Source organism: Dipodomys spectabilis, unplaced genomic scaffold (assembly GCF_019054845.1).
Source record: "Dipodomys spectabilis isolate Male_0828 unplaced genomic scaffold, ASM1905484v1 ptg000210l, whole genome shotgun sequence".
Taxonomy (NCBI): domain Eukaryota; kingdom Metazoa; phylum Chordata; class Mammalia; order Rodentia; family Heteromyidae; genus Dipodomys; species Dipodomys spectabilis.
Genome location: NW_024870887.1, coordinates 3,372,997 through 3,388,221, shown reverse-complemented (window position 1 = coordinate 3,388,221; position 15,225 = coordinate 3,372,997). Strand labels below are relative to the sequence as shown.

At 51.0% G+C, this 15,225-nt stretch overlaps 1 protein-coding gene across 3 annotated transcripts; it reads right to left on the bottom strand.

Moving 5' to 3' along the window:
• Positions 1-1,218: 1,218 nt before the first annotated feature.
• On the bottom strand, positions 1,219-14,646 carry Khk (ketohexokinase). 3 transcript variants are annotated; one of them, XM_042696627.1, is made up of 9 exons: positions 14,475-14,646; positions 9,597-9,713; positions 6,853-6,987; positions 6,531-6,665; positions 4,622-4,694; positions 3,532-3,678; positions 1,862-1,950; positions 1,582-1,739; positions 1,219-1,497 (listed from the first exon to the last, which is right to left on the bottom strand). In XM_042696627.1, exons 1-9 carry the CDS (start codon positions 14,564-14,566, stop codon positions 1,412-1,414), a joined length of 1,032 nt encoding a protein of 343 aa, XP_042552561.1. In that variant the 5' UTR covers positions 14,567-14,646; the 3' UTR covers positions 1,219-1,411. The 3 variants fall into 3 exon arrangements, with proteins under 3 accessions (XP_042552561.1, XP_042552563.1, XP_042552562.1); XM_042696629.1 differs by lacking the exon at positions 6,531-6,665; XM_042696628.1 differs by lacking the exon at positions 6,853-6,987 and having other exon boundaries at positions 14,475-14,641.
• Positions 14,647-15,225: the final 579 nt, after the last annotated feature.

The window sequence follows — 15,225 nt, the reverse complement described above, 5'->3', positions numbered from 1 at the left end:
CTCTGGTAATACAACAACTACCATTTGTGAGAACCTCCACACAGGTACCATGCCGGCATTTCCTGTAACTTCCGGCTTTTATCCACAACAATTCTATAACCAGACAAAACTGGGGTGCCCTCGTTTTGACAAGCTGAGATGTCATTTTGACAGATGAGGAAACTGAGGAAGATAAACTGAGTAATTTCTTCTAAGGTGACACACCAAATTAAAGGACAGACTTGCAGATTTGCCATTCAGGTCTGTCTGACTCTAAAGCCCATGCTTTTTTTTTTTTTCTTTTTCTTTTGTCAGTCGTGGGGCTTGAACTCTGGACCTGGGTACTGTCCCTCAGCTCTTCAGCTCAAGGCAAGCACCCTACCATTGAACCATAGCTTCTGTGGTGGTTTATTGGCGATAAGAGTCTCATGGACTTTCCTGCCTGGGTGGCTTTGAACTGTGATCCTTAGATCTCAGCCCCCTGAGTAGCTAGGATTACAGGTGTGAGCCAGCTTTTTTTGGGGTGTGTGGGGGGGGGGGGGGAGAGAATGCCAGTATTGGTTCTTGGATCAGGGCCTCATATCTCTCAGCTGTTTTGCCCATGGCTGATGCAATACCATGGAGTTTTGCAGACTTTTCTGTTCAGGCTGGCTTTGAACCACGATCCAGGTCTCAACCTTCTGAGTAGCTAGGCTTACAGGCACGAGCTACTTAGCACCCAGCAATGCTCACGCTCTTGATCCTATTACAGGGCCTCACCTCCTACTCCACCCTACCCCGCCTCTGTATCTGGTTACCTCTGTGGCTGAGATACTGAGGCAGGCAGGGAGGGTGGAGCACTGGAGAAGGGATTTTTGGACAGCAAAGGCCCCATGGAACCACAGAGCAGGCTCCCTGCCCGCTGCTGATGTTTGGCTTCAGATCCTGTGGAGTCTACACAGCACAGGGCCCCAAGGAGCTTTTCTCACTGCTTCTGGTTGTTCTGTCGGCTGGCTGGGCCTACGAGCTGCTGTCTGTCCTAGAGAAGGGTTCAAGGTCTCACGCCCGGAGCTGCCACCAGAGAGATTGAGGACAGCTGGCTGCAAGGCTGGGACACTTCCTGCCCCTGGGGCCTAGACAACCACCCCTCTGAGCCTGGCTGGAGAGGTTAGTTTGGAGAATGGGGGATAAAACCTTAGGAATCTGAACCAGAGCAATTCAGACCTCAAGAAGGACAAACAGCCAGCCGGAAGCAGCTGGTTTGGGGAAAGAGATTTATTTGCTCAGCGGCTGTGCAGGATGAGATATGGTGGGACAAAGGGCACCAGCAGTGTTTCCCATCTTCCCAGGAAGCAGGGCTGGGGGAGTCAGGCTGGATGGAGGAGGGAAGCAACAGCAGGCCGTGCGGTCAGCCTCCAAGGGGAGAGGAGCTGGTGCCCCGGCCACACAGCTCTCACACAATGCCATCGAACCCCTGTAGGCCACACTTCGTGCCAGCCACCCGGCAGCCAAACCTGAGTGAGTCTTCCATGCTGTTCCCTGGAGAGGGGAATAGCAGCGGGGTCAGCGTGCTGTGCCAGACAGGGCCTGGCCCCAGTCCCCAGAGGACCCCATGGCACTCACCCTTTGAGAGGCTGAAGATCACAGAGGCATTGAAGGTGTCTCCAGCCCCCAAAGTGTCCACTACCCGAGGTGGTGGGAAGGCATCTGAGTGGAGCAGCTGGCCGTCAGGGCCCAGGGCATCGGCACCCTCCTCGGCCCAGGCACAGATGAGTGTGGCCCTGAAAGAGGTCCACTTAGCTGAGAGCACACCCCGTTCCCCCACACAGCGGGGATGACCCTTGAAGGAGAGGCTCACCTCCCCCCATGTCCTCTAGGGCCCCTTCGTGGCTTCCTTACTCACCCCTTCTTCACACGACTGTACAAGCCTCTCAGGGCTTCCTCAGCTGACTTGTACCCCAGGTGTTTAGCTATGTCTTTGCTGACAAACACCTGTGGGGAATGGAAGAGAGGCTGGCAGCCACCTCAACACTCACCACCGCCAACCTGGGGTTGCCCCCCTCCCCGTGAAATAACACAGCCCCCCCAATATAGCTACATAAATCCCCACGTGGCATCTCGCTGTCTCACAGGAACACAATTTTATGTTTGCTTAGAACACACCCTTGTGAATAGGAACCCCAAAGTCCTGGTCCATTCGTTCTAGCATCAGAGAACTGAAAAACCAGAGTGGATCTGGAGCGCCATCTTGTGGTAAAATCTATCCCTGCCCACTTTAATAGTGCTAGTTCTCAAGAGAGCATTATTTGCTTTTGTTTCCCACACACAAATAGGCCCCCCCCCAAAAAAAAAACAGGTTTCTCTAGAACTCTCTCTTTTTTTTGGGGGGGGTCCGGTCGTGGGGCCTGAACTCTGGGCCTGGGCGCTGTCCCTCAGCTCTACCACTTGAGCCACAGAGCTACTTCCGGTTTTTTTCTTTTTGCTTATATGGTGCTGAGGAATCGAACCCAGGGCCTCATGCATGCAAGGCAAGCGCTTTACCACTGAGCCATCTTCCCAGCCTCTCTCTAGAACTCTCTTAACACTAGCTGTACATTAGAGTTTCCAGAGATAGCTATGGTAAAAAATAAAGAAGACCTGGCTTCTAACCTTACCAGTTAAATAACAAAGAAACAAACAAAAAATGAGAGTAGCTGAGTGCTGCTAGTCAGGAGACTGAGATCTGAGTATTGATATTCAAAGCCAGTGTGAGCAAGAAAGTCTGAGAGACTCTTATTTTCAATTAACCAGCAAAAATCCAGAAGTGCCTGTAATCTAGCTACTCAAGAGGCTGAGATCTGAGGATCACAGTTCAAAGCCAACCCCAGGCAGGAAAATCCGTGATACTCTTATCTCTAATAAACCACCAGAAAACCAGGAGTGGTACTGTGGCTCAAGTGGTAGAGTGCTAGCCTTGAGCTGAAGAGGTGAGGGACAGTGCCCAGGCCCAGAGTTCAAGCCCCATAACCAAAAATAAATAAATAAACAAACAAATAAATCCAGAAGTAGAGCTGTGGCTCGAGTGGTAGACGGTCTTGAGTGTAAAAACTAAGAGACAGTACCTAACCCCTGAGTTCAAGCCTCATTTCCCCTGGGGGCATGGAGGATGAGGAGAGGGAGAGAAAAGAAAGTGAGAGTGAGTGAGAGAGAGAAAGAGAGAAAGGAGAGAATGAGATTGACTCAGGCATCCATACTTTTAAATTATGTACCAAGGCCCGAGACTAAGATTCAATTCCATTTCCCCCAGTCCTGCCCATTACGTGCAAGTCTCCTTCCTGCCCTCCCCTCATTCCTAGTGGCTGCCACCTGCACTCCAGAGATCAAAGTGTCTTGGAACCTCAGAGAACAGCTTGATCTCCATACTTTGCAGAGGAAGTCTGGGGAGGCTCAGAGGGAAGGTGCTGTGGCTCTCTGGACACTTACCCAGGAGCTGCCATTTGGAGCTGATAGGTAGGCAGGAGCTCCCCCCCCCCACCAGCCCCGTTAAGAGCTACATTAGCTGAGTGTGGCAAGGGGCAGCTGTGGTGTACTCACCACCTCTCCATAGCCAAATAGCTGGAACAGCTCCTCCCGGGGCTTCTCTATCTCCACAGACACCCGAATCTTCTGCTCTGGAGGCTGCCTGGCATTGTGCTGTTCTATCCGATGTAGCATCTTTACTTGTTCTGATGCATTCCGGCCCTGGGGCAGGATAGGGCTAGCTCAGGAAGTGCTTGGTTCATAGAGCTCATTCTGGGTGAGGAGGTAGAGGGGTTGGAGGGGCTGGACTGGAACCCCATCTTCAGCTACAAAACTTTAGGGCTGTCACTGGACCTTGGAGACCTTATTCACTAGCTTTGCCATTTGACCAGCGAGGCGATTACAAAATAAAACAATATGAATGCAATGGTGCATGCCTGTAATCCCAGCACTAGGGAGTGCTGAGGCAGAATGATCAAGAGTTCAAGGCCAGCCTGAGCTATATATCCAGAAAGAGAATCTTCCTCTGTACCCATCTCCCTTCTACTACCTTCCATTTTTTCTTTCAGAGCCTCATGCTTGCTAACCAGGTGCTCTGCCACTTGAGCTACAAACGCCAGTGTTCTGCTTTTAGGTTATTTTATAGATAGGGGTTTTGTGGTGACTATAATCATCCTTCTGACCTATTTACCTCCCAAGTAGCTAGATGACAGGGACATGCTACTACCCTGGGCTTGTTTTGTTGAGATGGAGTCTAAGTAACTGTTTTGCCCAGTCTGGCCTCACACTACAATCTCCATCTCCCAGATAGCTGTGATTACAGGCTTCTGTAACCTCACCATGTTGAGCCATCACCGCCAACCTCTTTTCTGGCTTTTTGAGATAGTGTTACTATATAGCCCAGGGCAGACTCCAACTGACAATCCTCTTGCCTCAGCCTCATAAGTACTGGGATTACAGGATATTGCTCACATCGAATGAGAGATAGACTTTCTGAAGGATCTACAGTAATTTGAGCGACAGTGCTAGGATTGGAACTTCAGATTTCTAGGTTTCCTCTCATCCGGACTCCAAGACTTCTTAGAGTGATGGCTCTCATTTCCTTTATTAGGGAGCTGAGTCAGCCTGTCTGAGCCCCCACCAACACACGTAGAACAGAGCTTGCCTCAATGTGGATCCATTTGAACCGGGTCAGATCAACCTTCTCGAAGTCCTTAGCAGACACATCTGGCAGGTTCCTAAGCCGCAAGAGGTAAGGGGCAGAGAAGGCGCAGAGTGAGCTCCGCTACATTAGGTTTTCAAACTGGCTGCGGAAGACCCTGGACCTAATAGTGCTGCCAGCAGCATGGCAGGAAGCTGAGAAGCATAGGGTTCTCAGGATAAACTCTAGGATGAATTCTGTCCCAGTTGGCTGATGTATCTCCTTTTGAGTTGCTGGAGGCTAGCTCTCCGCCCTAGGAGACCACAATATCCCAGAATGCTCAAGTGCCAGGGACTACACTTCCCAGAATCCCTCTTGCTGGCAGCATACAGCTCCCAGCATGCAGTGCCTCAGTGAAGTACAAGACCCAAGCCAGGTGCTCCTTCTAGTCCCACTTACTTTTGGTACCACAGCATTGTGAGCTTGCCTGTGACAGCAAGAACACCCTATCCTGGGTTTGGCAGCTCCCTGCGGACTAAGTTGTCACTTGAAGAAGAGTTTGTGTTTAGCTGGTCTAGGGGTGGAAGCCCAAGAAATGGTCTGTCCCCCAAACTCCTTGGCCAGAGACCTATCACAGCTGGAGTCTTCCCTCCAGGTTCTGTTCCCAGCTGTGTGACTGTGGTCTTTCTGAGGCTGATGACCCACTGGTACCCAGGGCCCAGAGCTGTTGCCTTGCAGGCCTGCTGCAGTTGGAGGTATGTGTGTGAAGACTCCTGGAGTGAGGCTAATGGAAACATTTTCCCTCCGAATTCCACTCCCATGCTGTGAATGCGATGTCCTTGATCAGGTGCTGCAGATTGTTACTTAATAGGCAATAAACTGTCCAATGATAGACTGAAGGTCACTGCTAGCATATATGTGTGATTGCGTGTGTGTTGGGATAGAACCTAGCATCATAAAACCTTTCCTGGAATGACTTCTCCTCTCCCCCAGAATCCTGGGGCAGCTGGCCTCCAGCCCTCCCAGCCCTAACCCAGGATTTGTCATGTACAAGGTTCTCAGAAAACTGGACCTCTTAATCTGAAGAGTGGCAAGCTCATACTTGGGTCTCTCATGACATCTGGTGGTCCTGATTTTCCAACTCATTGTTCCCCTTTCTCCTCCTTCAGCAAGGACTGAAAATCCTGTGTGGCACATTTGGTTTGGTTGGTTTTTGCCAGTCCTGGGACTTGAGCTTAGGGCCTGTGCATTGGCCCTGAGCTGCTTTTGCTTAAAGCTGGCACTCTACCACTTGAGCCACAGTGCCATTTCCATTTTTTTCTGTGTATGTGGTACTGAGGAATCGAACCCAGGGCTTCATGCATACAAGCACTCTACCACTAAGCCACATTCCCAACCTGTGTGGCATGTTTGGTGTGTGGTGTGTTTGGTTTCATCTTGGTGGGACCTTTGGAGCATCATCCCTTTTGAACACCTTGATCTCAGCTCCTTGGTGCCATGCTGCAGGCTGGCAACTGTGACACTGACTTTAGAAAACCCAGTGAATCCATTAGCCCTTCAGGGATTCATAGGGGTCAATTTACATCTCCTACCCTCTGTCTTGGGAATAGATTCTCCCACTCCAAGCTGCCGATTGGCTAATTACAGAGGATTGGCTAATTACAGAGGAATCACATCAACAATTACGTTCTGTACAGACTTGCCTTCCCATCCTTGGTGTTGGCCAAAGCCAAATGACCATGTAGAGAAGAGCCCGCCCCTCCCACCCCACTTCTCCTCTCATTGGAAGCAATTAAAAAATCACCAAACAGCTTGGCATGGGGGCAATTTCTGGCATATAGAAGCCATGAGGTGGGGGTGGGGGAGCAGTGGGAAGCCCACCATGGTGGGAACTGATTGGTGGGTTGTGGCAGGGTGAGGCCAGGTGCCTTACGTGTCGTAGAGCAAAATGGTACGAGAACCATTGGAGGTGTTGACGATGCAGCAAGAGCAAGGGGTGTCCCCTCTGCTCTGCCAGGCCACGTGAGACACATCCACGCCCCGCCGTTTGAAGTCAGCCACCAAGAAGCTTCGGGTGGAGCCCGAGCCAAGGAGAGGGCAAGGAGATAAAAGTTAGAGCCTACACATGGCCTGGATCTTCCCCAGGCATGGGGAGGAGGTGCTGGAACACATGGGCCTCTGGGAGAAGAAGAGTCCTGTCCTAGGAGTTGAGTGACGGCGCTAGCAGCTTGCAGAGAGCAGACAGATGCACAAACCTGTAGGCATGCAGGATGGTGCGGCTACCACTGGCTTCGCTGATGATCACTGTGGAAGTGGGAATGGAGCCTGTAGTTTGATAGACAGCGTAGCGTAGATCCACGGAATAGCGGCGGAAGTCATCCAGGACAAAACTGCCAGGGTGGAGCAACCCAGGGGAAGGGCAGTTCGGCAAACATTGGAGGGAGCTGGGAGCTAGATGGCAGGGACACTAGAGACCTTGAAAGGTAATGGAGCAAGCAGAGTAGAGGCTGGGCGAATCCTAGTCTTGTCACAGGTTGTGTTGTACTTAGGGTCAGGAGGAGCATTTCCAGGGTCTGGAACTAGGGTGCAGAGCTAGGATTTGGAAGGGGTGTTTGTTATTGTTTATTTGTGGTACTAGGTTTTGAACTCAGGGCCTTACACTTGTTAGGCTGGCCTTACACTTGAGCCAGGCCTTCAGCCTTGCTTTTTGCTGGTTATCTTAGAGGTAGAATCTAGTGAACTTTTCTGCCTGGGTTGGCCAGAACCAAGATCCTATAGATCTCAGCCTCCTCAGTAGCTAGGCTTAAAGGCATGCCCAGCTTGGAAAAGACATTCTTTTAGGTCCTGACTCCAAGTCGGGCTGGAAAGAATTCATTCTTTTTTTTGGTCCGGTCATGGGGCCTGAACTCTGGGCCTGGGCGCTGTCCCTCAGCTCTTCAGCTCAAGGCTAGTGCTCTACCACTTGAGCCACAGCACCACTTCCGGCTTTTTTCTTTTTGCTTATGTGGTGCTGAGGAATCCAACCCAGGGCCTCATGCATGCAAGGCAAGCGCTCTACCACTGAGCTACCTTCCCAGCCCAGAATTCATTCTTGTTCAGAAAGCTAGACCTGGGTAAATTCGAAGTCTAGAACTTCTATGTTGTTTGAAACAAGTAGGTGTGGGCATTCATGCCAAGCCCAAGCAGAATTAATAATTACCAAGGTGATACTTTGTTCCCCTCCCAGCTTCCCTGTGCATGTTCATGCCCATGGCACTGTCCTCTCTGGAGTCCCTTTTAGTTCTACTGTGATTCCTTACTCTACATCTCTTTCAGGATGCCCAGCCAGGAAGTGGTGCAGTCCTAGTGGGCCTGCTCACTGTCCTGTCCTCCCAAAGCCAGGCTAAGGCTGATGAGCAATGAGCTGGCTTCAGCAGCTGAGGTCCCTCTGTATGGACCCAGTCCATAGTGATTTCCTCCAACGACAGACTCTAAGGATGTCCCTTCAGAAAGACTGAGCCAGCAGAACTAGGCCAGCCCCAGACATCCCTAAAAGCATAGGAACTGGCAACTAGCCCAGCAGCCCAGCCACCATCCTGGCATATCTCATTGCGACTCCATTTTCAGCAGCATCAAAGCTGAACAAGACAAGGTTGTAGGCACCAAAGCCTCTAACTCAAGAGTCCTTCAAAAGGTAGTTCCCCTCCCCAAGTATCTGAGATTTGGTTTTGTTGGCCAAATAACATTTGTACCCACAGTGTCTAGCATGGTAGGTGCTCATTAAATATTTGCAAACACACAGGAATTCTGAATGGCCTACCTACCAACATGATGGCTACGAAAAGAAGAATCTGTCACCCTAAGCTGCAAGCCTGCCTCCCGCCAGGAGGAAAGAGACCATTCAAGAGAGCATGTGTCTCCAAGTCCCTCTGTCCCACCTCCAGGGCAGGCTTTCTGCCTCTATTTGTCTTGTGCCAGTTCATCAAAGCATGGAATCTGGCTGCGGCTCAGGTTGTGCTCTGGCAGCAACCCCCTCAAACCAAGGTTCAAAGGGCTGAGTGTCACAAGCCAGTAACCTGGCCATCTGCCCCAGAGCCCACAAGAGGGCAAAGTGTGGGCCTCACCTCCTGATAAGTGCTGCTGAGTTGGCAGAGCCAAGGGTTAAAGGGCCCGTGAGTCCCTGAAGCAGCGAACATGGAGAAAGCGCGTGGGGCACTTTTGGATTGTAGCATCCACAGCGAGCTAGGAGGCGTGAGTTCTGGACCCAGCTTTGGCACGTGGCTTCTGGGTGTCCTGAGCAGGGATGTTCTGTTGCTCCTCTAATGAGCAATGACATGAACACTAGCCCTGCCCCTCCACTGGAAAATGAACCAGGCCTCTGCCCTGGGACTGTGGAGGGTGCATATCCCTGAGGAAGTATGAGTATAGCATGTTCCTAACTGCCTTCTGCCTGAAGTACAGCCAGGATAAAGGACATGAGAAAGGAAAAGGCAAGTCCATCGCAGAGCCTGTAGGAAGCAAAGGAAGGAAGGAGGTAGGGATGCCTAAGCAGCTCTATGGCAAGCTATGGAAAAGAAACCGTCAGAGCAGCAGTAATTCCTGAACAGTGAGGGCCCAGGAGTCTCGCTCTCCACTGAATCCTCTCCTATCTATTTCTTCTTCTTCTTTTTCTTCTTCTTCTTTTTCTGATCATGGGGCTTGCACTCACGGCCTGGGTGCTGTTCCTGAGCTTTTTTGCTCAAGGCTAGCACTCTACCAAAAGTTCATCTTCCAGTTTCCTGATGGTTCATTGGGGATAAAAGTCTCATGGGCTTTCTTACCCTCAAGTCCCAATCCTCAGATCTGAGCCTTCTGAGTAGCTAGGATGATGGGCCTGAGCCACAAGCGCTGGCTCCTCCCACCCATTTCTGATGGTTCACCAACCATTCACTTCTTTGCCCTGGCCCACTCAAGGTACAGACATTCTGCTCTCTACACCCTGTGATTGACTTCCCCCAGTGGGCAATCCCCCTGGACTCACTCAGCAACATGGTCACGGGCCAGTGAGCCCATGAAGGCACAGGGGGCTCCAAGCAGGGAGAGGACGGTGCAGGAGTTGGACGCATTGCCTCCACGTTGCCATCTCTGGGACAGGCACCTGCAAAGCACAAGGTAGATTCCTGCAGCCCTACCGGGCTGCTCCCAGGTGAGGTAGAGCAGACACCAGGTCCCTTAGTGGGCCATAGAACGCAAGAGCCAGGGGACATCCCAGGTAAACACCTAGATACCAGCTCATTCTCTGCATGAAGCAGCTGAGGATCAGCCAAGGGAGGGGCTTGGCTGCCAGCCAGCTCTCTCTCTCTCTCTCTCTCTCTCTCTCTCTCTCTCTCTCTCTCACACACACACACACACACACACACACACACACACACACACACCCTGGATGGTTTATTCAGGCTCATGGCAGGGATTCTTTGGCTGTTCCAAGAGAATCAGGAAACCATATGCTGGGGTCCACCACATTTTGAAGGCTCTACCAACTGGGCTATCTCCTCTTCAGTACAATGACAGCTACTCTCAGAAAGCTGTTATCTTCAGTCTCCTTCTCCCTGACCTGGTCGACTCAAAGAGTTCAAAGACTAAGTGTCACTCCCCAAAGGGGACATGTTTACTACCTGCTCCTGTCTCAGGAAAGCCTACTTCATTATTAATTGCAGAGCCGCAAAACAACATGAGCAAGCAGGAGAGCAAACCCAGTGCAGTGATCATTTAAAAAGTGTGTGGAGCTGGGCGCTAGTGGCTCACACCTGTAACCCTAGCTACTCAGGAGGCTGAGATCTGAGAATTGGTTTAAAGCCAGCCCAGGCAGGAAAGTCCCTGAGACTCTTATCTCCAATAAACCACCAAAACCAGAAGTGGTGCTGTGGCTCAAGTCTCAAGTAGTAGAGTGCTCACCTGGAGCTGAAGAGCTCAGTGACAGTGCCCAGGCCCAGAGTTCAAGCCCCACAACTGACCAAAAAAAAAAAAAAGTATGTGGAGGGCTGGGATGTAGTTTAGGGGCAAAGTACTTGCCTAGCATGCTTAAGGCCCAGGGTTCCATCTTCAAGATCAAATGTGTGACCTGGGTGCTGGTGGCTCACATCTGTAATCCTAACTACTCAGGAGGCTGAGATCTAAGGTTTGCAATTTGAAGCCAGACTGGGCAGGAAATTTTCTATACATTTTCACTAAATTACCAAAAATCTGGAAGAGGAGCTGTGCCTCAAGTGGTAGAGCACTAGCCTTGAGCAAAAGAAGCTTAAGACAGGGGCTAGGAAGGTGTCTCAGTGGTAGAGTGCTTGTCTTGCATGCATGAGGCCCTGGGTTCGATTCCTCAGCACCATATGAGCAGAAAAAGCCAGAAGTGTGCTATGGCTTGAGTGGTAGAGCAATTGCCTTGGGCTGAAAAGCTGAGGGATAGTGCCCAGGCCCAGAGTTCAGGTCCCACGAATGACAAAAAAATAAAAATAAAAATAAACCAGCTTAAGACAGCTTCCAATGCCTGAGTTCAAACCCCAAGACTGGCGCACACACACACACACACACACACACACACACACACACACACACACACACACACGAAAGTATTTGGGAGTGACTTTTACAATGTTAAAAATTCAAAAGAGCTGGTGGTTCACACCTGTAATCCTAGCTACTCAGGAGGTTGAGATCTGAGATGGAAGCCAGCCCAGGGAAGGAAAATCTGTGAGACTCTTATCTATGATCACAGAAAAAGACACAAGTGGCAATGTAGCTTACATGGTAGGGCATTAGCCTTGAGCAAAAAGGAGCTCAAGGACAGCACCCAAGCCCAGAGTTCGAGCCCCAGGACCAGAACAACAACAACAACTCAGGCACCTACACACTTTGGTGAGTTCTCATTTATGCTCAAGCAAGGCAAACAGTGTAGGTGGCTACTTCTATGTGCCAGCTCCAACAGAAGTAGTCGTAGTAATAGTAGTAAATGATAATAGTAGCACCTTACAATAAGAGAAACAAGTGCCAAAGAGTCATCAAGAGAAATAACCAAAGCCAAGCTTGAGACTACATGCTTGTAGTCTCAGCAACTTCAGAGGCAGAAGCAGGAGGATGGCAAGTTTGAAACCAGCCTAGACTACTTAGCAAAACTGTCTCAAAATATAAAACAACAAAAGAGAATTCAAACTAGAAAATTTAGGCCAAGCCATATTTGCATAAAATTCAACCCTGGAGTTCCCTTCAGTTTAGGGGAAAGGAGAGCGCTGGGGGAAAGGATGCATTTTTGTAGGGGATCAAAGATCTGTCAAGTGTCTTAGGATTTTGTTTTTTCTGCACAACGGAGCCTAGAGGAATGGGACCTGCTCAAAATCATATTAATAGTTAATGACACAACTGACATCAAAGATGAGTTTTCCAAAGCCATTGCTATTAATCCTGTAATTTTTTTTTTTTTTTTTTTTTTTGCCAGACTTAGGGCTTGAACTCTGGGCCTAGGCAATGTCCGTGAGCTTCTTTTGCTCAAAGCTAGCACTCTACCACTTGCACCACAGCACTACTTCCAGCTTTTTTTGTGTAGTACTGAGGAATCAAACCCAGGGCTCCATGCGTGCTAGGCATGCACTCTACCACTAAACCACATTCCCAGCCCTCCTGTAATTTTTTGTTAGTACATTTTAATTGTATAGAGTGAGGGGTTTCATGGTGACATTGCTATACATGCATGTAATATAGTTTGATCAAACTCACCCCCTCTACCACTCTTTCTTGTTCGTTGATGAAAAGCACTTAGGTCTAACACCCTAGCCTGCCTGTCTGCCTTCCTTCCTTCTTTCCTTCCTACTTTTCTTTCTTTCTTCTTCCTTCTTTCTTTCTCTCTTTCTTTCTTTTTTTGTGCCAGTACTTGGGTTTGAACTCAGTACCTGGGTGCTGTCCCTTAGCTTTATTGATCAAGACCGGTGCTCTACTAGTTGAGCCACACCTCTACTTGCAGCTTTTTGCTGGTTAATTATAGATAAGAGTCTTACCAATTTTTCTCCCTGGACTAGCTTTGAACTAAGATCCTCAATCTCAACCTCCTGAGTAGCTAGGATTACAAATGTGAGCCGCTGGACCCCTGTGCTATGATGTTGCTAAAGATGAGACATTTCACTGAGGAACACTTCAAAGGCACACTGACACTGCCTTTGCAGAAGTGCTCAGAGTGCAGATATTTTCTGAAGGCTTCTACTGGGCAGGGACTCCAGGAGACAGGGGCCACTCCTCAGGGGAATGGCTGAGTTCCAAGATCTGAGGTCCCTGGGACAGGCAGGGCTGATCCCAGAGCTGGTTCCACCTTGATAAGTAATTAGACATACACAGCAGCACACCCTGGACCCCTGGCAAACAAAGCAGCTCAAAGGGTAAACTCCATAAGACAGGCAGCAACAAAGGGACAGGAAGGATGAGACCACAGAGGGCTGGAGCATTAGATTCTGAGCTAGGAAAGCTGTAAGAGCTGTCTGTCTTGCCACTTGTTAAAGAGATGGCCTGGTCAATTTTCTCTAACTCTTCAGCTATAAAATGGGTTTGATTGATGCTTTTCTGTTCCTGGAGAAAGTGTGAGATAATGCATGGGCGGCGGCGGGGGGGGGGGGGGGGGGGGGGCACTAATGTGGACCCAAAGCAGGAAGAGCTCACAAGCCTCCATTCCAATTAGCTTCAGGGCTGTGAGCCCTATAGAGTCTCTCACCAGAGTTCACCTTGAGCTGTCATGAGTAGTCACCTGATTGGAGTATCCCATCTTATGGAAAGCCTTCATGGCACAGCAGCAATAATGGAGAGTCCTCGTCAAAAGTACAGATAAAAACCATCAAAGAGTCGAGCATTGGTGACTCACACCTGTAATCCTAGCTACTCGGGAGGCTGAGATCTGAGGATCACAGTTCAAAGCCAACCCAGGCAGGAAAATCTGTGAGACTCAAGAAAACTGGAAGTGACGCTGTGGCTCAAGTGGTAGAGTGCAGCCTTGAGCTGAAGAGCTCAGGGACAGTGCCCAGGCCCAGAGTTCAGGGCCCATAACCGACAAAAAAAAACATCAAAGAGCTCAACTACTACTGGACAACTAGGAAAGGATTTCTTCTATGTTAGTCACCTATCTTTGTGACTAAAGGACTTCTGGTAGACTGTGCTTGGGATTTAGTATCAAAAAATAGCTTGTTTTGGCTCATAAGCCAGTTTATTCCTAATCTGGAGAATCCCCAGGTTTGCATGTAGTTCTAGTGAGCCCTGAAATACAGGCCACTCAAGTCTCATCCGTTTGACTGTTCTAGAACAATCTCATTACTTATAACTACATTATAAACTACCTTGCATCCTTTTTTTTTTTTTCATTTTAGCAATGGGTGGGATACACATGTGGTAAAATAAATCAGAAATAATTGTTGCTGACAGGCAAGTACAGAGGCTTGGATTTATTTTCCTTAATTTTCTTACCAACTGTAAACCCTTGGACAAATCACGTTATACTGCAGTCACTCCTTGTGATGGTCCCACACTGTCCCAGGATTGAGATGGGAAGTGGCTAACACTGCTGACCAAAGCTTGGGCCTTGAGCCCAGCACAGTGGCTCATGCCTGTGATCCCACCACGTGGGAGGTTGAGGCAGGAGGATAGTTCAAGGCTAGTGTGGCTACACAGCACGGTGCTCTCCCTCTCTGCCTGCCTGCCTGCATGCATGCATGCCCCCTCCCCCTCTCCTGGATGTTATTCTTAAAAGCCTCCACTCTTGTCTCGGGCTGAGTCCCCAGGCACAGAGCACCGGCAGGCTGGCCTTGCTGTCTCACTGTGGAGATCGCAGCCCTGCAGTCTTGGCCGCAGGTTGCAATGGGCCCCTGGGGTCTCCGAGGGGCCTGGGCGCCCCTACCTGCGGTCCGTGTCCTCCTCTGGGTACTTGTCTACCACATTAATGACGTCCAGCACCACCAGCCCCACGCACAGGATCTGCTTCTCTTCCATGAGGCTGCTCGCCGCTGGGCTGACCGGGGCCTGCTGGGCTCTGCCTCCTGTAAGCCGGCCGGGTCCCCGCTCCCCAGGGTCCTCCCCAGGCTCCTCCCCGGAGGCGTGCCAAGCTCCTCCCGCAAGAAGCCTCGGGCAGCTGCAGAGCGCAGGTTGCCGGCCGCTGGCCACGCCTCACCTGTCAGCCCGGCGGCCCAGCCCCTCCTCGGGCGCAGCCCCTCCTCCGGCGCGCAGCCGGGCAACCCGAGGATGCAGAGCGGAAGCGCACAGCCGCGCGCCACCTCCCGGCCTGGCCTTCGCCCGCCAGGCGACTGGCGACTCTGGACCGGAGCTGGGCCGAGGGGGGCAGCTGCAGCCACCACGCAGCCCCCAGGAGCGGCCTCGCGCTGGGGGCACGCCCTGCTCGGGAGCCCGGCCCTTCCCATCCGCGAGGAGCCCTGGAGGTGGGCGGGCGTCCGGTGGCAGGGACTGAAGTCTCGGGCGCAGCGGCCCCTAGCGGACGCCGGGGGAACCGACGTGACCCGGCGGAGGACCCCGCAGGGACCCCGCATCCCGGCCCACCTGGCGACCCGCACTTCTGGGGCTAAAGAGGGTGGAAGGGGGCGGGCGCCGTGGGAGGCCCGGGGTCCCCAGCCAGGCTGTCGGGTCCCGGCTGGCAG

What these genes read in the sequence shown, in the direction of transcription:
- Khk (XM_042696627.1), bottom strand. Translation starts at nt 14,566, where the DNA reads ATGGAAGAGAAGCAGATCCTGTGCGTGGGGCTGGTGGTGCTGGACGTC. An exon ending in GAGGAGGACACGGACCGCAG is followed by an intron (nt 9,714 to 14,474) that starts GTAGGGGCGCCC and finishes TGTGCTTTGCAG; the next exon opens with GTGCCTGTCCCAGAGATGGC. An exon ending in ACCATTTTGCTCTACGACAC is followed by an intron (nt 4,695 to 6,530) that starts GTAAGGCACCTG and finishes CTTGCGGCTTAG; the next exon opens with GAACCTGCCAGATGTGTCTG.